Source organism: Phocoena phocoena, chromosome 1, assembly GCF_963924675.1.
Source record: "Phocoena phocoena chromosome 1, mPhoPho1.1, whole genome shotgun sequence".
In the NCBI taxonomy this organism is placed as follows: domain Eukaryota; kingdom Metazoa; phylum Chordata; class Mammalia; order Artiodactyla; family Phocoenidae; genus Phocoena; species Phocoena phocoena.
This window is the reverse complement of record NC_089219.1, coordinates 142,133,497-142,159,970: the sequence shown is the minus strand read 5'-3', so window position 1 is coordinate 142,159,970 and position 26,474 is coordinate 142,133,497. Positions and strand designations below refer to the sequence as shown.

Here is a 26,474-nt window from a genome sequence, read left to right as displayed (position 1 = left end):
AAACTTGCAGTCTAATATGAAAGATTAATATTAAACATGCAACTGATGAGTTCAATAATTACAAGAATGGAAACTAATGCAAAAAAGCAGCAAAAAACTATGATTAAGTATAATGGAGGCACTCACCTAGTCTGAGCACATAAAATTATCTACCCAGGTTAAAAAAAAATTCTATTTAGCTCCTTGAAGACAGAATCAGTATCTTATTGAATTTTGGTTCCCAAACCCTAGGACTGACAAAATCAATAATTTGTTCAGTCAACAATTATTTACTGAGTACCTACAATGTGTTAAGGCTAGGTTCTTAGGAAAGTGCTAGAAATGACAGCAGTGAGCAAGAAAGGATAAGTCCCTTTCCTTGTGAACCTTATGGAAAAATCAATAAATGTTTGCTGAAATGCAATATAAAATTGTTTCATATGGGTTTTAATTTATTAGGTTTTAGTTTTATTTGGGGGAGGTTGTCAAGCAAGGCTGCCATAGTTGCCTCTTTAAGAATGTATTACAGTGGTGAAAGCTACTTGGATTTTTATTTTAATCTGTCTTAGCAATTTAAACAATGGATATTAATCTGTTATTAATTGAGATTAATAACTGTAACTATTTTTAAAGTATTACTTATAAAGTATTGAATAAAATACAAACTAGTCTATAAATGCTTATGTTTAAAATATGACACAAAATTAAACAAGATAAAAATATTTCAGATGGTAGTCTTAAAAAAATCTAAATGAAATCTCTCTCTTCCTATTCTTTTATATCTGATTTTTAAAGTAAGCTGTGAATGGGGCAAGTTTTGCATACAGTGCTTCCCTTAGTCATACTTAATTCAGCAACGTAATATGCACTAAAAGTGTGACAAATAATTCAAAAGAATATGAAAACTACATATGATAACAGATCCAAGCTTCTAGCCAACAAGTGAGAAATTACACTGATATAAGATGAAATTAAATGAGGATGATGTAACATCATTTATTTAAGTTAAAAAAATTGTTTTAAATGATGGAATTAAGAGGGCTAGGCTAAAATAAGTACCTAGATCATGGAAAGTAATAACCCTATAGTCTGTCCTGGTTAAGTGTCACAGAAAGGCAGTAAAACAAAACTGTCGGAAAAAAAGCAGATTCTAAAACCAAACTGCCTACGTGTAAATTCCAGCTCCACCATTTATTAGCTATGTAACCCTGAAAAAATTACTTGACCTTTCTGAGCCTCAATTCTCTTATTGGGAAAACTGAGCTAACAATAGTATAATAATCATTATAGGGTTCTTATAAGGACTAAATGATTTAGCATCTGTAAGGCTCTTAAAACAGTGCCCGGCACATAGCAGGTTCTATAAAAACAACAGCTAATATTATTGGAGTATTAGGTTCAATTCAGGGTAACATATCTCAAGAAAGGCAAGCCAGACTATACTGATATTTTAAAAAGCAGTTTTTAATCCTTCTTAGGTCACCAACCCTTTGAAAGCTATAGACCTTTCCCCTAGAAAAACATTATACAATTATGTTCAAGCGGTTTAGGGATCTCCTGATAGCCAACTATGACCCCAAAATTTTGGACACCACAGGTTAAAAATGTCTAATCTAAAGAAAGGTAAATAAGGCGGTAAGGAAAAATGAGGTCTAGAAACTGTAATAATGAGAACAGTTAAAGGTATATGGGAGTATTTGGCTTTGAAATATTTAGAACATGACAACTGCCCTCAATTTAAACTTAAAGCAAGGCCTCAATAAAGAAGCAGTACAGTTGACACTTGAACAACATGGGTTTGAAATGCACAGGTCTACTTATACTTGGATTTTTTTCAATAAATACATACTACAGTACTACACAATCCACAGCTGGCTGAATCTGTGGATGTAGAACTGCAGATATGGAGGGCCAACTGCAAAATGACACATGAATTTTCGACCACATGGAAGTCAGTGCCCCTAGCTCCTGTACTGTTCAAGTGTCAACTGTACTCATGTTTAATTGCTCCAGATTACTGAAAAAGTAGAGGTTTCAGGAAGGCAGACTGGAATTCAGAATAAGGAAGAAAAAAGTCTAAATACCCACAGATTTCAGTATTATATGAAAGAGGATGAACCAGGTCAACTCTGATGATCCCACGTAAAACTAATTCAAGTTATCAACAAGAGAGTTGGTCAAGAACTACTGTTAGGCACTAGTGACAGAAGTAAACAAAAGCAAACAAAAATCTCTGCCCTCCTGACTCTAAGATTAGTTGGAAGAAACAGCGTAGTCGCTAATCTAGAAAAACATATTTCACAAAGTAGCAAACAATTCTACCAGTCTACTCCAAAATCTATCACTTAGAGAATATTCTATAGCTATACCTTTAAAAATATTAGTTTTCAGGGGACTGAAACATAGCTGCAGCTTTAACATCTTTTACTGAGCAATTAGAGGTTTTTTTTTTTTTTCCCTTTAAAACAAACTTACTATTCCACATGATTAATATGAACTTGGAGTTGTTGAAAAAACAAGCCTGGTGATCTCCAACTAACCTGAGGCTTTACTGACAGATTTGAAATTCACCAACCAAATACTTACTTGATTCACCATAGAAACAACAGGACTCAATCACTCTACTCTTGTGGGGAATGGGAATTAGTTAAGCAATAGAAGACTAACTAAGAAATTAGAATTAGAAAAAGCACTTAAAAATGGTTATATTCAAATTTCATAAACATTTATATTCAGAAGTAACCTAAAGACTTTCTACTATGATATCAGAAATTTCAAGACTGATAAATGTCTAGATACTCAATATTTATGGATACTTGCAAATAACTACTTTTACCACATATTTTTAAAATGTTTCAGGAAGACTGTCAAACACATTTATTTATAGACACGTTTTCATATCCTACTCTCAATAGAAACAAAAACAAAGCAAAGCAAAGCAAAACAAAAAAAAACCTTTTAAAATGTAAGATGAAATATGAAAGTAATGGTTAGGGGAAGAATATGTGTACACAATTACATAGTATGGCAAATCTATGCTCTGTAAAAATAATCTTGATCTAATTTTTGGAACTGCCCATTTTAGCTTAGTATCCCAATTATATGAAGGGGACAGGAAAATAACAGCAAATAGTATGGAGATGTTTAATAAAGTGTTTAAAAAAACTTCTGTAACCTGATGCTTAACCAAATAATTAAAATAACAGATTTTGAGAAAACTTCTCTTATAATAAAAAAAATCCTTTAAAGCTATATATTTCTACCTGTTTAAGACTGAACTTGTTTTATGAAGATCTACTTGCTAGGCTTGGAAAAATCTAAAGTATCTTAAATTTTGGTACAATTTTCCAGGAAAACACTGCATGTTTATATACTGTGTAGAAAAACAGACACATTTTTAAATGCCTCAAAAGTATCAAAGAGACCTAGCTTTAAGGAAATCTAAAGACATGATACTTAAACTAGATGTCCCATAGGTAACCTCAGCTATAGTCTAATCTGGTTCTTAAATAACCTCATATAATTACCTGTGTTTATTTCCTCTGCAATTTCCAAATCTTCTATTTGAATCATATGATCTAACATCTCTATAAAATGGTCTCTAATTTCTTCAGCTGACTCATCACCAAATTTATAATCACATAACATTACAGAGGATCCCGGAATGGGGACAAAAACTCGGTGAGGGAGGATGTGGAACTCTTTTTCAGAATCTAAAAGGAGAAGAAACAACATCAGTATTTAGACAGGTCTGTCACTGGTATCAGTGATAAATATTGTGTAAGTACATGAAAGCATATGCCAAAAGAAATAAAACCTTAAAAGGTCTTTTCATTTTCTAATTGATCTCACACAAAATTGCTTACTGAATTCTTTAACTCAATACCTAAGGCCTCTGCAAGGGACATAAATGATACTCCCATGAAATATAAACTCACCACTGCCTTCAATGTGAAGACATTGTTGATTATACATTCTTATATTATCCACTGTCCTATGAAGGAATACCTAGGAGATAATTTTGTCTCAGAAGTTGTTTTTCTTTGTTTTAACCTTACAAGTACTGAATTTCCTAAACAATTTTTCCCTTTTTCATGCAAGCTTATAGAGCCAAATTAGTGGCTCACCTACATCAAGTGTATAGGTCGTGATAGCATTCATTTCTGTACTAATCTCACCACTGACTTCATCTTACATGATGTAGCCCCCTAATCAAGCATGTGTAGGACATTAAGATACACATTTTCTGTACTAATCTCACCACCAACTCCATCTTGCTTTCTTTTTCATTTTCCCTTTGCCTCGTTCTCATTATTAATACCAACTTTACCTTCTTAATTTGTAATGCCTTTTTGTAAATAGCCTTAAATCATTTTTAGAAAAAATAATCTGGACCTAAGTAAATAATGAATATTTCATTCTTCTTTCAACACACACATTTCGCTCAATTTCTAACATAAACACATAATTATTGTTTGGCTCAAAACCATAACTCTGATGAAGTATCAACAAAGATAGAGATTTTGTGTAAAGAATGACTTTTTTCAGCAATGGATATGATTTAAAAGAGCTGTCAATGTACAAACCAAGTAGAAAATCAGGGCTCACTTTAACAGTAACCTACCTTTCCTCGTCAAGAAGCAAGTGGTAGCTTTATATAACTGCAAACAGATGACAATGAAGAATGCCTTAAGTGTCATAGGAAATGCCATAACTTAAATATGTGTTCCTGCCAGATTCTGCTTAATATATTGTTCTCAAATGAGAACTGGGAGAATTTTACTCTTTGACCAGACTGCTTCCTAGCTGTAAAATTATATTACTGCAATTTGTCTTATAGCATGTAAACTGTCCACACATTGATATTAGGAATATAGTATTTTATTTTGGGCCATAGTTTCTTAAAACAGGTTAAGTTCAAAACTTTCAAAGGTGGCCTAAGTGTAATTGGCATGCAAAATTTTAAAACAATTTCAAACTGCATTAATTCTAGGTTTGCCTGAAAAAGAGACAAATATGCTTGCTTATAAAATCAAATGTTAAAGAATTGGTTGCAATGAACTTGTATTACTCATTTTAAAAAAAAAGCGCTTACAATTTTCAAGTTAGAGTTAAATTAAACATTTATTATCTAAATAAGACCAAGTTTTCTAGCTGGTCTGAGGTTTAAAATGGGAGAGGAAAGCTTTAAAAAAAAACATACATCTTAAAAAGTATTCAAAAAAAGAATCCTTTAGGCGTATTCCCATAGCAGAGTATTTTGTTCAAAATTATTTAAATAAGTTCAAAACAGAGAAAAAAATTTAAAGTTAAGCCAATATGATAAGAATTGAGATTTTGCTGGTTAAGTTTAGAATCCTAACTCATACTGGAATATTACAGAAAATTTTGTAGAATAGGCAATATCTGAGCTGACTCTTAAAAGATAAACAGACATTTGCATGAAGGGATGAGAAGCGCGATCCAGAGAGTGGAACCATGACTACAGGCAAAGAGGAATATAAATGTTCTGAGAGGACAGGCAGTATGGATGGATGTGGATGTAGGGATGGAAGAAGGTAAGAGATTTCATAGTTGATGACCTCAGTTTTCACAATGAGTATGTCATCTACTTAGAGTAAGTTGGGCAGGACTGAATGCAGGCTGATAGAGAATAATGAAGAAAGTCTGGAATACTTCTTAAGGGAAAGAAAAGGGGAAGACCAGAATAAGTAAAAGGACTGACTGGAGTTCATATTTTATTTATTATTATTATTTTTTTTACTGTCACCTGAAGTATTAAGTTCTTTCATCTGGATAGCCAGAATTAAAAAACTATGTTTACTTTAAAGATTAAGAATGTAATGTTAGTATGCCCTTTGCAGACTTCCTTATGCATGCAAAAAATATTCTAGTTCAGGTTAATTTCATGGCATGCATTCTAGATTTTACCATATTACAAACCTACAAGATTTTACCAGTATATAAGAAGCATAAGCAAAAAAAATATTGTATATTAACACATACATGTGGAACCTAGAAAAATGGGACAGATGAACCAGTTTGCAGAGCAGAAATTGAGACACAGATGTAGAGAACAAACGTATGGACACCAAGGGGGGAAGTGGTGGGGGAGGGGTGGTGGTGGTGGCATGAATTGGGAGATTGGGATTGACATATACACATTAATATGTACAAAATCGATAACTAATAAGGACCTGTTGTATAAAAAAATAAAATTCAAAAAAAATAATATTGTGTTAGCTATTCTAGGTCTTGTGCCCCTTTATACAAACTTTAGAATCAGTTAGTTGATATCCATAAAATAACTTGCTGAGATTTCAATAGGAATTTCATTTAATCTATAGATCAAGTAGGAAAGAACTGACATCTTAACTATATTGGGTCTTTCAATCCATGAACAAGAAATATCTATCCATTCATTTAGATCTTTGATTTCTTACATCAGAGTTTTATAGTTTTCCATACACAGTTTCTATGTATATTTATTACATTTATACATAAGTTTCATTTTTGGGGTCCTATTGTATTGTATATGTTATTTTTTCATTGCAAATTCCAATTGTTCATTTACATATATAGGAAAACACTGACTTTTGTATATTACCTTGTACGCCGTGATCTTGCTAGGTCACTTATTAAAGAGTTTTTTGTATATTTTTTGTGACTTTTCTAGATAGACAATCACGTTATCTGAAAAGTTTTATTTTTTCCGTCCCTATCTGTATATATTTTGTTTCCTTATTGCACTACCCAGGACTTCCAATAAAATGATGAACAGGGAATAAAAAAAAAAAAATGTCCTGCTGGGATTTTGATCTGCATTATGTTGAATCTATAGATCAATTTGGAAAAAGCTGACGTCTTAATAACATTGAGTCTTCCAATCCATGAGCATGGCATCTTTCTCCAATTATTAGGTCTTTCCTAATTTGTCTTGGCAGTGTTTTGTAGTTTTCAGTACATAGATCTTATATATATTTTGTTAGATTTATCTCTAAGTATTTTATGGTTATTTGAATGCTATTATAAGTGGTATTTAATTTTTTTTTAATTTCCAGTTTTTTCTTACTATAGAGAAATATAATTCAGTTATGTATATTGACCTTGTATTCTGGGACCTTGGTAAATTCACTTATTAGTTCTAGTAGTTTTATTTTTAAAGATTCTTTTGGATTTTGTGTGTATACAATCATGTCACCTGAGAATAAAGACAGTCATTTCTTCCTTTAAAAAAGAAAAGAAAAAAGAAAGATAAGCTAAGTAAAATGAGGACTAAATTTAAGATCTAACAATTGGGTGTATATATAGTCAACTTCAAATTTTACATGTTCATATTATTATACTTGCAATATATTTTTTAATCTTGATATCTTAAGATCTACTAACATGTTGCTGGAATAATTATCCTCTTACTACAGTTCAAAAAATGTATACTTACACTTGGTTCATTTTTGAAATATAAGGCTACATTCCACAAAACTTAAAGTTAAGAAAGTTTAAATACAACCATTGTTAAGTAATTCTCTTCCTTCAGTACCTCCAACTTAATAGTAACTACTACTTGATGAGGGCTTGGCCTACCAACCTGTATTAGGGACTTTAAAAACATCATCTTCTTTCATCTCACAGGCTCGAAAAATAGCTACTATAATCCCTGTTTTTCACATAAGACAGTGGATGCTTAGACAGGCTAAATTATTTGCCTGAAGTCACTCCAGTAGTGTTAGAGTAGACACAGAACCCAAGAACTTCAGTCTTTGCTCTTTCCACCAAACTACATTGCCTATTCTCTCTTCCCACAAGCTCAAAGGCCACTCAATTATCAGTGAAAATATTTTTTCATTTTGTAAAAATGTAAGATTAGATGATAACATTAACTTCTAATATATCAAATTTAATGTATAAACAACTGTTATTAGAAGTAATTAATTTTACTGATTGGACGTCAGCAAAAATTTCAAAATACGAATTCACTAAATAGAATACTAGAGCAGTCATTTGATACCCTTTTTATGAAGCATTTGTAATGGAAAGGAATATTTAACTAATGTGTGTGATAAGGTAGATCTTTGGCATTATTGGTGGATATATCCCAATGTCCCATAAAATCCTAAAATTCACAGTTCAGTTGTAACACATACTGTTACTCAGAAAGTGAAGTAGTGTTTAATACCATGAGAGTTATCACACACAAAGTCAAGCAGCAAAAACAAAGCCACAGAGATGACACTGCTAGACTAACTGGGTGGCTAAGTGACCAGGTTTTACATACTTCACAAAACAAAACTCTCAATCCAATTGCTGAAAGTAAAATTCAAATTCATGTCTCAGCAAAACTATACATTATTAGTGGATGGGTTATTCCACTAATAATAACTTCAGGGTTATTTGTGAAGTACATGAAGGACAGATGTTAAATTCCAGGTATCTATCATACTAGGAATAGAAAAAAGATTATAATCAGTCCACCAAACCTGATATATGGGCTATTATAACTAAAAGCAGTTAGTTAGCACAGGAGCTATGCTTTTCTCCTATAAAAATAAACATATTCCCTTAACAAGCTAATAACGTATGTTTCAATTATGTACATATTCAACCATGAATTGCAAATCCACCTGAATAGTAGAAAGGCAGATAGATGTGTAGCTTCAAAAAGCATACTCAATATTATACTTTCTTTTTGAGTAAAACAAAATTTTTCTAATACAAATTACTGAAAAGGTATAAACTGTTCATGTTTCTCAAAAGATGTAATAGTTATAAAAGGTTAAGACACCATGACCCAGCCTTGTTAAAATCTAGTAAAGTCTGTTAGAGAATAGATGAGAAGTATATAAACTAGTACACACACAAAAAAAATAAATTGGAAAGAAAAAGAAAGATCAATTGCATATACACCTATTAAAGACTCTATTATACATAATGGTCAACACTAATAAATTAATGGCTTTAAAATGGTAACACACACAGTCTCTTCCATAAGTGGTGGTGGGAAAACTGGACAGCTACATGTAAAAGAATGAAATTAGAACACTCCCTAACACCATACACAAAAATAAACTCAAAATGGATTCAAGACCTAAATGTAAGACTGGACACTATAAAACTCTTAGAGGAAAACATAGGAAGAAAACTCTTTGACATAAATCACAGCAAGATATTTTTTGATCCACCTCCTAGAGTAATGGAAATAAAAACAAAAATAAACAAATGGGACCTAATGAACCTTAAAAGCTTTTGCACAGCAAAGGAAACCAATAAACAAGATGAAAAGACAACCCTCAGAATGGGATAAAATATTCACAAACGAATCAACAGACAAAGGATTAATCTCCAAAATATATAAACAGCTCAATATTAAAGAAACAAACAACCCAATCCAAAAATGGGCAGAAGACCTAAATAGACATTTCTCCAAAGAAGACATACAGATGGCCAAGAAGCACATGAAAAGCTGCTCAACATCACTAATTATTAGAGAAATGCAAATCAAAACTACAATGAGGTATCACCTCACACTGCTCAGAATGGGCTTCATCAGAAAATCTACAAACAACAAATGCTGGAGAGGGTGTGGAGAAAAGGGAACCCTCTTGCACTGCTGGTGGGAATGTAAATTGATTCAGCCACTATGGAGAACAGTATGGAGGCTCCTTAAAAAACTAAAAATAGAATTACCATATGATCCAGCAATCCCACTACTGGGCATATACCCAGAGAAAACCATAATTCAAAAAGACACATGCACCCCAATATTCACTGCAGCACTATTTACAATAGCCAGGTCACGGAAGCAACCTAAATGTCCATCGACAGATGAATGGATAAAGAAGTTGTGGTACATATATACAATGGAATATTACTCAGCCATAAAAAGGAACGAAATTAAGTCATTTGTTGAGACGTGGATGGATCTAGAGACTGTCATACAGAGTGAAGTAAGTAAGAAAGAGAAAAACAAATATCGTATATTAACGCATGTATGTGGAACCTAGAAAAATGGTAGAGATGAACCAGTTTGCAGGGCAGAAGTTGAGACACAGACATAGAGAACAAATGTATGGACACCAAGGGGGGAAAACCGCGGTGGGGGTGGGGATGGTGGTGTGCTGAATTGGGTGATTGGGATTGACATGTATACACTGATGTGTATAAAATTGATGACTAATAAGAACCTGCAGTATAAAAAAACAAACAAAGAAACAATAAAACAACTACTACTAAACTTTCTTTGGGTTATTTGTATGGAAATATGTTAATATAAATGTTTCAGACATTACATGCAATTTCTAAAAATCTTATATGTTCTGGTATAATGTTATAAGTCATAATTCTAGTTATTTCTTTAAAATGTATATCTCAGAAATAACTAAAAAAAAAATGGTAACACAGCTTATCTATTCTGGCAAAAATTCACACAGAATTTTTCTTTTTAAATCCTCCCTGAAATTATTAAATGTTGACAGATTTACTATTACAAGGTGTTCAAAAACTTTTTTTTAGGTGGCAACTGAAAATTTTCATTCAATAAGAAAAGTAAAGATTACATATTGTTTTAAAAAAGATATATGCAGTTAAAAAGATAATATTATCTATTATATCTTGATATCTTAATATATCAATTGAACACATGCAAAAAAGTACTTAATATTATACTCATAACTTTTTTTTCTGGAATTTCATTCAAAAGCAGATCCTCAAATAGTATTTCACAACGATCAGCAACTGTATTCAATATATCTCTTTTCATGGCCTATGGAAAACCAAAACAAACCACAATAAGAAATAAAATCCATTTCTTTAAATTTGCATTATTTTATTACCAAAACCTGCCACATAAATGACTTCCTTGTATAATCATGTCCACTAAAATAACTAGTATGTCATTCCATTTCCCAGACTTCATCTAAACAGTAAATTTAAACCAAATAAATGAACAAACTTTTGCATCTGAACAAATAATGCTAGTGGTCCAAATTAGAAAATGCATAACTATGATAAAAGTGCCAGTCATCATTTTTTAAATTTCTAAATTATATTGATTATAGAACAATACCTAATAATTCTTTGTAGGTGTACTTTTCCTGTTATTTAAAAAGTTCAATTTCCCTCAGAAGAAATAATTTCAAATATACTAATATGTTACAACTGTGGAACACTTAATACACTTGTATAATCATCACTTCAAAAAGGTATAAAAATAGACATTCTACATATGAAAATCTTGGGACCAATTACCTGGTACATTTGGACTGCCCAACAGACTGGACTTTTATCAGTTAAAATCAAATGAATAATTATGAAATTTGAGATTGAAAAAAGGTAAGATTTTAAATAATTATGTTAACATGCTTCTGTTTTTCATATACCAGTTATTCCTTTTTTTTTTTTTTTTTTTTTTTTTTTTACCTGTACAGCATCTTTAACCTTGGGTTTATTGCTATGAATATAAGCTCTGCATTTCACAGCACCCTTAAGGTTTACAGAGCCACTGCAGATCTGGACTGTGGCTGTGGATCTGTGGTCTGAATTCAGAAGCTGAAAGACAAAATCTGTTTAGATTCTAATAGCCAATGACTATTAATTATGTGAAACATTTAAACATTATATATGTGAGTCACTTCATGAAGCAAGAAGGAATTTTTAACTGAACCAGGTGTCTGAAAATATTCCCCATAAATTTTTAAAAGGCCTTCATATTTCTCCTTATAAGTTACATGTTATTTTCTGAGTATTTTGAACATACTCTGAAATTAAATACACTATATCTAATTTTTTTCTTACTAATATAACCATCTAAAGTACCAATATTCATTAAACATACATTATTTGCAGATTACTTAGGTAAGTACTATTAAGATGAAAAGATGTAAAAAGAAGATATGATCTAGTAAGAACTATTAAGATGAAAAGATGTAAAAAGAAGATATGATCTAGTAAGAGAAGGTACACTATGCAAGACTTGCACAAAAATAACTGGAATACAAAGCAGGATGTGATAAATATGATAAAATTATAAGCAACATATAGACACTCATTTATTTATACATTTTTAACTCATAACTTTTATAGACTGAAAGTAATGCTATAGGTTTCACAGCAAAAAAAAAAGCAAGTCAACTATGCCCGTCACCAGAAAATGATACCAGTGATTGTCATTTTCACCTCACAGACCCATTCTTATTTAATCTAAGTAGGGTTAGTTTATGCTTGGTTTTGAGCTTTTTCACAGACATTTTTAACCTTATCATTTCAATAAGTGCCAAAACAAGGAGAGGATCGAAACTTTGAAAGTACTACTAGAGGCCCATAAAATCACACTGGTACCGAAAATTATGATTAAAAAAAAATGGACATAGTAAAAATATATGTTCTAAGTGTACCTGAAATAAATATTCAACAATAGGGTCAATTCTGAAGAACAGAAACAAATCATACAACTTGTGACCAGTGCTAACTAACCATGTGCCTAGGCAGTAAGAAACAGTCAGGAAGTAATGAGGACAAATGGTGAATCAAAAGACTTGAATATGCAGCCACTGAAAGAGCATGAATAGTCAACATCTAATGTAATTCAGGCAAAGGCTAAATTTTTTTTAAGAATTTAAACTTAAACACAGTCAAGGTCTTGGTAAAAAATTTGTCACAGACCAAATAAATAGTCCAGAAGATTCCAGGTCCACGCAAAAATGTCAATCATCAAACCAAGCAAAAGGGTGATGATGCTGATACTCTATTTGGAATAAGCCTCTTATGATACTTGTAGAGATCACTGATATATCAATAAGTGGAGTGGAGGAGGAGTAATGGGCTTCCCTCATCCACTAAACAGAACTTTACTATAGAAAAATAATGCTCTATTTTACATACTTAATATCTAACTTACAATACATATTATATAACACATTTATAGCATATATATTATATATGCATAAATTAGAACATTTTTTTCCAAATGGACTAGACTATATATATAAAAGACTACACACACACACACCCCAAGGAGAAGACTTTTTAAAGAATAAAAGGACTGCTTCACTCCTTTTCGGTGGAAATGTATCTGGGCTCTATACAGGTCAACTCGCCTTGGTTTCTTTGGACTTAGGAACAAACTAGCTACTTTGGGAATCTAACCTATTCATAAGTGGAGGAACTTCTGTGATGCTGACATGATATTTTGGAAAAGGAAAGATCCCTCTGGTTATGGAGACCAAATGAAACCTTACCAAAATGGTAACATTTGGGCTAGATCTTCATGTACAGAATAGGAGTTTGTCAGTCTGGATGAGAAGGGAAAAAAATGGCACTGGTAAGACAGACGGCTTGAAGGCATAGAAAGCATACCTCTAGAACAGTAAGTTAGAAAATAACAGAAAGGCATGTTGAGGCCCTGAAAAGCCTTGAATTAGACTTTCCTAACTAGTCAATATAGAGCAATTAAGGAATTTTAATCAAGCAAAGTAACACAATCAGTGTCTAACCCTTATACACAATAAATACTAACTGAAAAAAAAACTAATAAGTAAATGAACAGTGAATGAATGCAAACTGTGATTCAGAAAGGATAATCTGAGGTAATATGCAGGATAGATCAGAAATACGGAAGATATTCCAAGAGATATACAAACAAAGGTATCAGGATTTCAGAGAATGAATCACTTTGGACAAGAATGAATAGATGGAGAGAGACTAGTTAAGAGTTACTTGTGATAAAACAGGTAAAATAATTATGTTGTAAGGCTAATGGCACTGGGACTATAAGGAAAATAAAAGAGGTGCTATGCTGCAAAGAAAAAATCAACAAGACTTGATGAAGGGTGACTGGGAGGAAAGTGGTATCAAATACTTATTGACTACTTATTATATATTGGTCATTTTAAAGTTTCCAGCTGGCTGACCGGTGGAATTATTGACAAAAATATTTGATACCATATACTATTAATTATAATAAATTATCTCATGATATTATCTTCTACTCTTCTCTCTATATTCCCATCCTCTACACATCTTCTAACTGCAATTTTATAACTAAAATAATTTTAACTGAATTGTTTAATAAACTGAGAGATCACATAAGCATAACTAGTAAAAAGCATATCGGTAGAGGAATAGCCTTAAAATAGAGAACACTTCTAAAATCAAAAAGGAGGAGGAAAACTGAAGACTTAAAGTACTTTTGAGATACTGAGAAGAGAAATTGAGAAATGTTTAGTGGCATAAGGCCAACAACAATTTAGTAATGTTGTATTGCTAAACACAGAAAAGGAAAAGAAGAAATTAAAGCATCCTCATATGACAAACTGCTTTTGAGTCTATTTTATTCAGTTAAAAAAATATATAAGTCCTGGTAGTATTTCCCTGTTTCAACATTTTCAGTGTAATTTTTCTTTTTTTTTTGCGGTACGCGGACCTCTCACTGTTGTGGCCTCTCCCTTTGCGGAGCACAGGCTCTGGACGCGCAGGCTCAGCAGCTATGGTTCACGTGCCCAGCCGCTCTGCGGCATGTGGGATCTTCCCGGACCGGGGCACGAACCCGTGTCCCCTGCATCGGCAGGCGGACTCTCAACCACTGCGCCACCAGGGAAGCCCCTTCAGTACAATTTTGAAATGAAAAGTTTTCTAAAAACATGGATGTACTTTATACCCTATCTGGCCTCTAGGATAATGTCCAGCAAGATTAAAATCAAAAGTATGCATACTTTTAGGAATAATTATGTAACGTTAAGTTCCAGAAAAGAGATGTATAATTTAAAACAACCATATAAAAACATAAACCTTGCTAATACTGTGTGGGTTCTGTCAAATCAGAGGTATAAATCTGCTTCAAATTAGGTATATAACAACTCTTGGCACATCTGTGCACACGTTTTATTTTTAAGTTAAGAATTGCAACTTTGCTCATAAAACTTACAACACCAAATATCATACACATGTATATATGTATATGTGTGTACATATATATGTGTATGTATACATATATACATTTTTTCCCAATTGCTACCTACTTGATGTTAAAATTTTAATAGGATTGAGGCAATAGACCCAAATAGGTTTTATTAAAATGTTTCTTGGGAATAACTTTCTTAGAACTGAACATTTTTTATAGTTCTTTACGTCTCTAAAATTCTTTGACTCTCTAACAATCACCATAAAAACAGAAACAATTTCATTAAGCTTATTCTAAGAAATAATGTATTTTAATTTTAGATAAGGAGTATGTTAAAATATTTACCAACTGTGTTAGCACTCTGACATCAAAAGAATGATTAATTGCTTGAGTATTTCCTCTAGAAGATTTTTTCTGAAATAACACAAAAATTTAAAAAATGAGATTGTTGAGGTTGGAGTGGAACATAAAAGACAATTTAGGGACTATCCAACATACACTAAGTAACTCAGAGGGAAAAAAGTTCTTATTATTTGTTTTACTTTAGCTTTTTCTATAGATGTGTAACTTTGTGTCGTCTACATCAATCAACGTGCACTCTTAAAAACCATTAATCTCCTACTTTTATTCCTCTAAAGCAAGGATTGGCAAACTATGGCCTATGGGTCAAATCCAGATTGCCACCAGTCTTCGTAAATAAGGTTTTACTGGAACACAACCAGGATCAGTCATTTACATATTGTCTATGGCTGCTTTCATGCTACAACAGCAGAGCTGAACAGTTGTAAGAGAGAACACATGGCCTGCAAAGCCTATATTTACTATTTGTTTTTTTACATTAAGTTCACTGATCCCTGCTCTAAAGGGAGAGATCACCAAAGTTCCTCTTCAAATCAAAGATATTTTAGAAGCCCATATAGACCCCTCCTATAAAATGGCCAAACTTAGTTTTTAAACTGTTATCAGGGCAGAACATGACTTTAGTTTTAAGCAAGCAGTTTACATTGTAGAAATTAGATGTTATTTAGATGACACTCTCTCCTTTAGGTTTCAAAATTCCTATGATTTCAGAAATAATCTCCTATCATTTTCTGAGAAAAACATTTGCACTTTAGTTTAAAAGACCTTAGAAATAAAAAGTAGATGAATTGTTTTCATGAAGGCAAGGCCTAAAGAACTAAAGTCATCTTTTATTTTTCCTTAAGCACAAATAATTTCATAAGTAAGATGATGTTCTCTTAACTCACCTGTCCTTCTAATAGGTCACAATCTTCATCTTTAACTTGTCCATTAATCAAATAAATACTATTTTCTATTTGCTTGGCCCAGTGTATAAGTCCATTCTTAAAAGAAACACAACATGGATATCATTCAAATATAATGCCATCTCAATTAAACTCCCTCGAGTCGACTTTTTTCTACCTAGTATACTGAAATATTAAAAATCCCTAAGTATCAGCAATATGGCATTTAAATTCAATATCATAAACAACAAAAAAGTATACCCCCAATTTTTAGCACTTCACCCATATTTAATAATAGTTTTTCTAATCTTTTTCCCAAACTAACGTTTATGTCACAGACCTAGGAGACTTAATAACCACAGTCAAATAAAATTCAATAATTCCTGTTATCTTAAAAAAAGTGAGAAAAGAGAAAGCGCCTCAAACAAATATATAAAGCAGTATTAAAGAGGAAAAAATAAGCAAGTTCCATTTACCTCTTTCAATAGGAAAAAATAAGAGAAATAAGTTATGAACAAAAGAATGGTACAGAAATACAAAAAAGAACTGGAAGATGGAAAACAAAACTAAAGATGAAGATAGTTCCCTGTGCTATACAGTAGGACCTTGTTGTTTATCCATTCTATATATAACAGTATGCATCTGCTAATCCCAAACTGTCAATCCATATTCAATACCCTGTGATAACCCATAATCAAAAAGAATATGAAAAAGAATATATGAATCACTTTGCTGTACAGGAGAAATGAACACAACATTGTAAATCAACTATATTTCAATGAAATAAATTTTTAAAAAAACTAAAGACGAAGAGAAAGCAAAAAGACCAAACAGTACATCTTCCTACATAATTATATTTTACAATGTACATAATTACATGTTAATTAACAAATATTTATGGAGCACTTATTACGCTAAATACATTAGTATGATAACAATGTCCCACCTCTAATTTTTTAATCTGGGTAGAGTAACAAATTAGTTACCCATAACAATATTATTATAATTAGAATGCAGTTTTTGAGGATTATAAAATGAATGGCATAGACAACCAGAATAAAGGCCCATCATCTATTCAGCAATCACTAAAGAAAATTCATTTTACCCTGATACCTTTGTATTTTTCTCCAGAGTATAGCTGACAGAAGTAGTAGACAGTGGGACATGAATATTAATATATACTGTACACTCTAAAGAAAGCCATGAAGCTGATAGTCCATTTTGATACTTCCAATCTGCTGGTTTTGCAGAACTCTTTAGCAAAGGGGGAAAAACATAAAATATGTGATTTACGTAAAACACACAGAGCAATAAAACATCATAAAATGTACAACCCAGTAACTTATGCAAGCTGTTATCTAATATATATGGCCAAATTCCTTCATCAAAGGGTAATAGGTTAGAACTAAATAAAAATAAAGCATGCATTAAAAGTTCAGTATTCTTCAGCACATCCCAGGCAATCTTGGCAACTCCCTCGCCCAGTGAAAGGCTTGCTTAAAATCCTGACAAGTCCTCTGGTCCCGTAGGTCCCATATGTAGCTTCAACAGTGTCAATTCTGAAGCTTCTGATGGAGAGTAAATAATCACTGAGCAAATACTAGGTGCCAGACATTTTCCTTTCCGTTCTATCCTTGCTAACAGAATACTGCATTACTTTCACAATGCTTTTTTTTTTTTTTTTTTTTGGCCACACTGCATGGCCTGTGGGATCTTAGTTCCCTGACCAGGGATCAAACCTGTGCCCCCCTACAGTAGAAGCATAGAATCTTAACCACTGGACCACCAGGGAAGTCCCTCACATTGCTTTTTAGACACCTTGGCAAAATGTTAGTCTGGATCCTGCTGAGTACAGACAGCTTGTTTACTGGGCACTGTGGCTCCCACAAGCCTAGACACTTTTACTGCTAGCCTCTCAAATATAATACCAGACACATAAACAAAGTAGGGAGAGCTTAACAAAAATATTTTAACAATTAAAAAAAAAACACAAATTGTCCTTGTCTGTAGTGAAAATCATATTTCAAAATAAAAAACTACAGGTGGTTGTGGACATTAATAGGAAGAGATAGCACTGAAAATTATTAAAACTAAAAATTGAATGTTATTTAAAAATAGTTTGCAACACAGAAAAATCTATAAAGAGCAGTTTTTCTTACCTTTGGATTATGGATATCATAAGTTCGACAAAATATTCTTTATTAATTAAGGATAGAAATAACCAAAAAAATAAAAAATAAAGCAATTCTTGATAATCAAAAGAAAATAAACCATCAAAAAATAAAGTATATGCATCCAAGAGTTTTTACAAAATCATACCACTTCATGGCATGACACTTAAAGATATGTATACACATATATATGTATGTATATGTTTGTGTAAATACATATACTTACATACATACAAATTCCTCTGACTATAATACTTGTGGTACTTTAAACTATTTCCTACTGCTTATAAATCCTGCTAATCACAATGAATAGAATGATGGCTCTTACAAAACTGTCCTCAAATACAGACCCTTTTTAACAAATAGGAGTGCTGTTCTGAATGAAGTCAAGCCTGGAATGTTTATTGGGTCAAAGGGTCTGTACATGAAACTTTCTAGTTAAATACCAAAGGAGTTAACAGCCCGCCTTCTACAGGAATGACCACTTTTTGAATTTTGTCTTTTTGCAGGTCCTAATTTATTGGGCCCTTGCATTGCTTCACTCCCTTAGTGAGGCTGCCTCATGCTTGGGAGGTACTTGCCCTGGTAATATGTAGAGGAAAGAAGCTAAGAAGGCCCTATAAATGGCTTTTAGTGTCACTTGATCTTGGCCAAAGATATAAAAATTGCCAGCTCAGTGCACCTGTGCTTTGCATTGAACATTTTATCTATAGGAACTGGAGGTAAACAAAATAAAAGCATTACTTTGCCTAAGCTGTACCTTTCTGTAGGGGTCCTAGTGTATTTTAATGTACAAGGGTGGAGAGCTGGTAAAGAGTTCAGAATGCCCAGTCCTTGCCACCTCTCTCAAACTCTTTACAACCCTGATACATGATTAACAACCATTATTACCATTATTATTGGCAGTCCGAATTATGTGTTATTTACAGAAAAACGTACAAACTAAGCTTATTTTTTAAATGATGACTTAAATAAGTGTTTGCGGAAAAAACCTGCAGGAACATTATTTTGGTATCATATACTTTAGAACATAAACACCTAAATAAAAGATACTTTTTTGTAGAAGAGCAAAAGTGAAGTGTCACTCGTTCTGAGACCTCCTCGTCTGTGAAATTCCACAGTCTCTTTTTATTCATAGATTTTTCCACAGCAAATACTAGCTGAAAGAGAGGAAAACACATCAACTGAATGCAAAATAAAATAAGAAACAGAGTGCAGAAAAAGACAATTATAATATCCTTACGCACTCATCTAGCTTTAAAATTCCATGATGCTATCATTAAATTTCCTTTTTCTCAAAAGAAAGAGTGAAACTGATTATTAACCATTTAGATTCCATTTTTAGGGATATATAAAAATTAGGTATTAAATAAAAAAATATAATTCACTGTCATTAACGATCAACTGAACATGATTTTGGGCAACTAACATTTAAGTGAAGTACAGAATAAAGACTTTAATTAGAATGAGAAGTGACAAGTGATTTTTAACCTGTAAAAATGGAGCGTGTCACCCATTTGGCATTTCTTATTTAAATGTCACAAAAGATGTAAGGTAATAATACATAAGGGCACATAAAATATATAATAACATAAATTCTAAGTGAAAACAATCAGAAATAGTGACAAAAATCTATGCCACATGTAAGAATTATAAAAATGCATACTTGATATGGAAACAGGGTTCATAAATTTGGCTCTAAGCTTTCTAAAAATAATGTGCACAGAGAAAGCCAATCAGTTCCCTAATTCACAGTCCATAAGCTAAACAATTGATCAGAAGAGGCATAACTAACTTTTTTTTTTTACATCTTTATTGGAGTATAATTGCTTTACAATGGTGTGTTAGTTTCTGCTTTCTAACGAAGTGAATCAGTTATACATATACAAATGTCCCCATATCTCTTCCCTCTTGCATCTCCCTCCCTCCCACCCTCCCTATCCCAACCTTCTAGGTGGTCACAAAGCACCGAGCTGATCTCCCTGTGCTATGCGGCTGCTTCCCACTAGCTACCTATTTTACATTTGGTAGTGTATATATGTCCATGCCACTCTCTCGCTTTGTCACAGCTTACCCTTCCCGCTCCCCATATCCTCAAGTCCATTCTCTAGTAGGTCTGTGTCTTTATTCCTGTCTTACCCCTAGGTTCTTCATGACATTTTTTTTTCTTAAATTCCATATATATGTGTTAGCATATGGTATTTGTCTTTCTCTTTCTGACTAACTTCACTCTGTATGACAGACTCTAGGTCCATCCACCTCATTACAAATAGCTCAATTTGGTTTCTTTTCATGGCTGAGTAATATTCCATTGTATATATGTGCCACATCTTCTTTATCCATTCATCCGATGATGGACGCTTAGACCCAGCAATCCTACTGGGCATATACCCTGAGAAAACCATAATTCAAAAAGAGTCATGTACCAAAATGTTCATTGCAGCTCTACTTACAATAACCCGGAGATGGAGGCATAACTTTCTTAATAATGATATCAAAAGAAATTTCTTCAAAGACAATATTATGTAATATAACAAAGTTCTTAGCAATGACCTTATGGGAGACAGTGACAAGTTTTATAAGGTTACTTCATATATTGTCCCTCAATGCAGGTCAATGGAAACAAAGTTAGATAATTAAAACGCTACAATTTCTGAAATAGGGCATTTCTAAAATCTTACATGCTTCTTAGAAACAAAAGAGATACAAAAAGCAAGAGGAAGGAGGATCTACTGTATCCCTCTAGCGCTGAGCCCACATTCAACCCAACCACAAGAGGATGCACAGCCAATGCTATTAAATACACATGGATATAGATTACATTTCAAAATGCCAAATAGGATGAATGATTGTGAAAGAGGTACATTTATTCAAAACGGTAAAAATGGCAGAAGGTTGAATAACTTGCCAGGGGAGGGATTATCACCATTTTCTTCCTTTACCCCCATAAGTACAAATATCAAAGGTTTGAAGGTGGGATATTTGATGGGAGAGAATGTTACAAAACTGGAAGAATCTGTAGCACCTGGATTCTTAGCTGTACACTTTTTACTAGAAAAAGGTTTGGGAGGATTCTGTGGGGTTTTGCAGTTCTCAAGATAATGAGGTCTCCTTCTCTCTTGGGGTGGAAAATAACTTTTGAAGGCTTATTTGGATCTTGAGTACTAAAAGAGATGAAAACTGGCTGCACAGAGTTTACTTTAGGTCTGGGCTTAAGGGGAAACAGCTTGTGGACCCTCACATTTACTTGTAAACCACGTTATCCAAATGACTGACATAGGAATTAAACAAAAAGCAGGGGATTCATAATAGGTACTCGGTCCAGAAATAAAGAATAAGTATCTGACTGTTGTTATTTTATGTCTTACTCTCAGGATCCTGAGAGAATTGAAGAGGTGAAGAATTGCAAAACCTATTAATTTCACATTATAGCAATCACTTGGAACTAAATGGAAGGTCTAGCAGAATACTGCTACGGCACAAGAAAAATTGTTAAACCATTATAACTTGTTTCACAATAGTAAAAAGTTATCTTTAAAATAACGACTATTTTAAAAATATGTAGCATTGGTTGAAAATATAAATACTGACATATATTACACTCAAGATACAAAGCAATTGGGTGGAAAAAGCTGTTTCAACATAATCCCAGCATAGAGAATTAATCTAAATATGACTAGGATCACTGTATACAAGTATAATCAATTAAGATATAACTTTAAGAATTTTTGATATTTCAGACTTACTCTATGTAGGGTATTTTGAAATTCATTCCCCATTTCTAAAGTTGTAATAATAAATACTCCAAGAACTAAAAGTCCCCCTGGTAGCATTCTGGATACCTGTAAACAGAAATATAGTATTAGCTAACAAAAGCATTTGACATTATATGCAATCTTTTGTGTTTGAGAAGCTAAATATTAAATCAGCAAATGCCTACCTAGTACCAACTATATGCAAAGCATTGAGGTAGGGGCTTTGAAAAAAATGGTCAAAATATTGAGAAATGGGGACTTCCCTGGTGGCACAGTGGTTAAGAATCCGCCTGCCAATTCAGGGGACATGGGTTCGAGCTCTGGTCTAGGAAGATCCCACATGCCATGGGGCTACTAAGCCTGTGCACCACTACTACTGAGCCTGCGCTCTAGAGCCTACAAGCCACAACTACTGAGCCCACGTGCCACAACTACTGAAGTCCACGCACCTAGAGCCTGTGCTCCACAACAAGAGAAGCCACCGCAATGAGAAGCCTGCGCACCACAACGAAGTGTAGCCCCCGCTCACCGCAACTAGAGAAAGCCCGCGCGCAGCAACAAAGACCCAACGCAGACAAAATGGATGAAAACCAAGATGAATGGGGTGTTATTATGCACACAATCTTCCTAGAGTGTCCTTAACTTTTTACCTTAAAACTACTTTATAAATAAAACCATTTAATAATGACACTCTTTAGCTACATCAATAAATAAACTCCTTTATCCTAAGATCGAAAAGTAAAATATCTCCTAAATTTTTCAAGGGCTTCCACTATCAGCTAAATAAAATACAAATTTTTATCTTAGACTGGTATTGCAGACTCTCTAAAATCGGGCTGATCTGATATTCAGAGCCTCATTCGATACTACTTCCCATGAAATATGCAAGCAACAATCACAAACTTCTCACTGTTCTCCACATATATGGTTAGGCTTTCTAACTCTATACCTTTACTCAGGCTGCTCACTCAGCCTGAAAAGACTTTCTCTTACACGTCTACATGTCTGAACTCTACGGAATACCTCGAAGTCAGCTTGAGGAAGCTGCCTTCCCTGACCCTTTGATCTCCAAATTCCTGCAGGACCTCAGTGTAGTTTTCCCATGGAGCTTATCACATGAACCTGTACTATGGTTATGTCTGAACCTTACTAGTTGATCTGAGAGCTCCTTAATGGAAGAAGTTAATTCTCAACTACCTTTGTATCCCTATAATATTCAGCAGAGTCTGGGATTTGAGCAGAGGGGGTCCAACTTGAAACTCCATTGTTTCCTGTTGTTTAGCTTTACCTCAGTTTTTAAAACCTTCTTATTGATATTGGGCATTTATATTATTTCCAATTTTTCTGTACCTTAAAATAATATTGGTTAAAAATCCTAGCAAGTTTCTGTGTTCACAGGATTATTTGCTTATAATAAATCTCCTGAGGTGGATAACTAGGTTAAAGGGTCATACATATTTTTAAGGATTTTGACACATCCTACCAGTTTGTCCTGCATAATATCTGTGATTTTCCTTCCACATCATTGTAGCTAGTTCTTAGTGCCACATGTATTCCTTTCTACCATCTATACTCATAGTGCTCTGGTTACCTTTTATGTACTTAATGTATGAGCAAACTGATCACAAAATTAAGTCTTCAGAAAAGTAGATACCATAGTCTAACCCCTAATATTATTATCTAACCCCTAGTATTATGTCTGCTGGTGGTTCCCTCTGATTTCATAAATTCTATTTACTACAGCGATACAAGCTTGACATACATAAATAAGGAATAAAGTTTTCATACTTAGCATGGGGAACTTGCACATCTTTTCAAAATCATCAACAAATAAAATTAACCATTTCTTGCTAGAGGCAAAAAGATTATCTATTTTACTACATAAATTTTATGTTTGTGTATATAGATGTATATAGACTAGACATAGATATAGATACAGGTATGTAATTTTACAGAAGGCCAAAAGCAAAATTAGAGTAGAAAGTTATTTACAAACCATTGGAAATATAAGTTTAAAATATTTAATAGTTCATTAGAAGATGGTATTAAATATTTATTGCATTTTTCAAAAATATAACTACATACTACCCCCCATCACAAATGCAGATAAACGTGTGTGTGTTTGAAGATTTAAAGATAATTGGAGAAGGAAATAATTTTTACCTTACTTTAACATACTTTATTGGATGATATAATCCATTCAATAACTACTTTTAAGTGAATTTACTCATCATTCTCTCTGACTCACCCCAAATCTGCTTCCTCTTCATGTAATGGCAACGCCATCTTCCTAGACCCAGGCTAAAAAAAAAAAATCTCAATAATCTTTAGCAACTCTCTCACAATCTCTTTTTACTGCCAATCTACTTGGTCACTGAATCATCTTAACACTAGCTCTTTCTCTGAAATGTTTTGGCAATGAAGTTTTAGCCTACTGCTTTAGTTTACTTATTTATCCATTCACTTATCCAACATTTTGGAGTTCTCATCATAAACCATGGGAACACTATGCCTGACACTAAGGATATGGCCATAAACAAAAAAGACGTGACCCCATCCTCAGGAAGCTTAAGAGTCTAGTCACTAGCTCATGCCACCTTTTTTTGAACTATTACTGTAACTATATTTTCTGCTCTCTCTCTCTCCAATCCCTCTACTCTCCATCTACACTGTACCAGGGCACTCAATTACTTTCTCAATTATTGGCAGGATTATTTCTCAATCCTTCTCAAAATAGGGAGCTCTGAAAGTCTACCATAGAGCTACTGGCTCCAAAAGAACTCCTTCCTTCCTTTGAAGAATGACACTTCAAAACCATCCATAAACTGGCCCCATACAGTCTTATGTCTAAAAGCATTCTTTTATATACACCATGCTTCAATTACACCCAATTGCGTGCTATTCTAACATACCTTTAAATTTCATGCCGTTGGGTCATTTATCCACTGTCCTTTGTGCATTCAATGTGCTCCCTGACTTCTACTAGCAAAGTCCTATTCATCTTTCAAGTTCAGAGCCTTCTGTGAAGCTGTTTGAATCCAACCTTTGACAGATATTTAATCATTCCCCATTCTATATTCCTATAGTACTGTCCTGTTTTTATTCACTTCTCTTACAATTTGTTTTGGTAATAATGTCTTTCACTTTGCTTAAAATATAAATTCTAAGGACTTAAAGAAAAATTTAACCATCATTTTATTTCCTCAGTACCTGGTTTAAGTCTTTAAAACAATCTGATCAGCAACAATGTTACCAATAACTAGTATAATTTTAAAATAAGGAAAAATTGGAAATAAGGTAAATGACCAATAACAGGATATAGGTTAAAAAACACAACAGATAAAAGTTAACAATGGAAAAGCATAGTGTACAAGATCAAAGGCTTTCAAGTCACACCACCTGGGTTCAAATCCCAGTTTCACTACCTATTACGCTAATCTTGGGTGGATTACTTAACTTCAAGTAAGAAAATGCTTTTTTAAAAACTAGATGCAAGTAATCAATAAATAAAAAATATAATCATGGAGGAAACAGAGCAGAAAATACTTCTATTTTTGACATACAACCCAAGTTTTGAAAACTTAAGAATGAGTACTCTGAAATCCTAGTCTAGTAACCTGAGGATAAGGTACTTTTATTTTGTTAGTCAATAAACACAAACTTAATTATATAAAGAAACAAACGTGATGACCTGGTTGGCATGTTCTGTGGCCCATTCTTCATCCAAGTTATCCAACTTAGCTTTGGAATGTTTGGAGCTCTCATCTTGTTCCTCTTTGGGTGGCGTTCTAGTGGCAAGAATCACGTAATCCTTTTGTGAAGAACACTTAAAAACAAATTAGAAAAGCTTATTAGGGTGATAACTGACTGAGGAATGCAAAGCCCTTATGACGTGCAAAAACTGAGCAATATTTATAGCAGCTTAAATTGTTAATACCTGTATTATACCAGAATCTACAGAGAAAACGATTTTCATGAATAGCCTTACAACATTTTCCTCACATGTTATTTATCTTTTAATATATTTAATACCAGCTCCTTATTTGTTTGGGCAACCTGAATGTGAATCATGCAGTGGTCCTTAAAAATAGCTTACTGGAACAGATTAGACAGTTCAACAAATATAAAAACCCAATAAAATAAAGCAACAAATGACCTTGTGCATCTTACTTTCATAAAAACAATGATAGTGGGGAACTTGTTCATGTGTGTCCACAGAAAAACAAAGGTGAAGTGATATTAGATTTATGTTCCTCAGTTTTAATAGCAATTAAATGCTAACCAGAAGTGGGAAACCTGAAGATAAATTTAGGGAAAATTTAATAGCTCAGTCTCATTACAGTGAAAATTTCCTATAAAGAAAGAGTAAAAATACAAGTTAGCATGATGTTATCCTCACACATGACCTGAAATTCTAATCGCTAGTGTCATC

At 33.1% G+C, this 26,474-nt stretch overlaps 1 protein-coding gene across 3 annotated transcripts in view; it reads right to left on the bottom strand.

Moving 5' to 3' along the window:
• ODR4 (odr-4 GPCR localization factor homolog) overlaps window positions 1-26,474 on the bottom strand; it is a 34,670-nt gene that overhangs the window by 6,499 nt on the left and 1,697 nt on the right. Inside the window, exons 2-12 of one of the 3 annotated variants that reach the window (XM_065884968.1) lie at window positions 25,734-25,868; window positions 22,034-22,129; window positions 19,341-19,447; window positions 18,276-18,312; window positions 17,230-17,370; window positions 16,120-16,215; window positions 15,218-15,286; window positions 11,395-11,523; window positions 10,649-10,738; window position 9,575; window positions 3,507-3,692 (exon numbers count right to left, since the gene is read on the bottom strand). In XM_065884968.1, the coding sequence (XP_065741040.1) occupies window positions 3,507-3,692; window position 9,575; window positions 10,649-10,738; window positions 11,395-11,523; window positions 15,218-15,286; window positions 16,120-16,215; window positions 17,230-17,370; window positions 18,276-18,312; window positions 19,341-19,447; window positions 22,034-22,129; window positions 25,734-25,868 (1,087 nt within the window). The remainder of the gene's footprint in view (window positions 1-3,506; window positions 3,693-9,574; window positions 9,576-10,648; window positions 10,739-11,394; window positions 11,524-15,217; window positions 15,287-16,119; window positions 16,216-17,229; window positions 17,371-18,275; window positions 18,313-19,340; window positions 19,448-22,033; window positions 22,130-25,733; window positions 25,869-26,474) is intronic. The other 2 variants (XM_065884976.1, XM_065884982.1) reach the window with 2 other exon arrangements.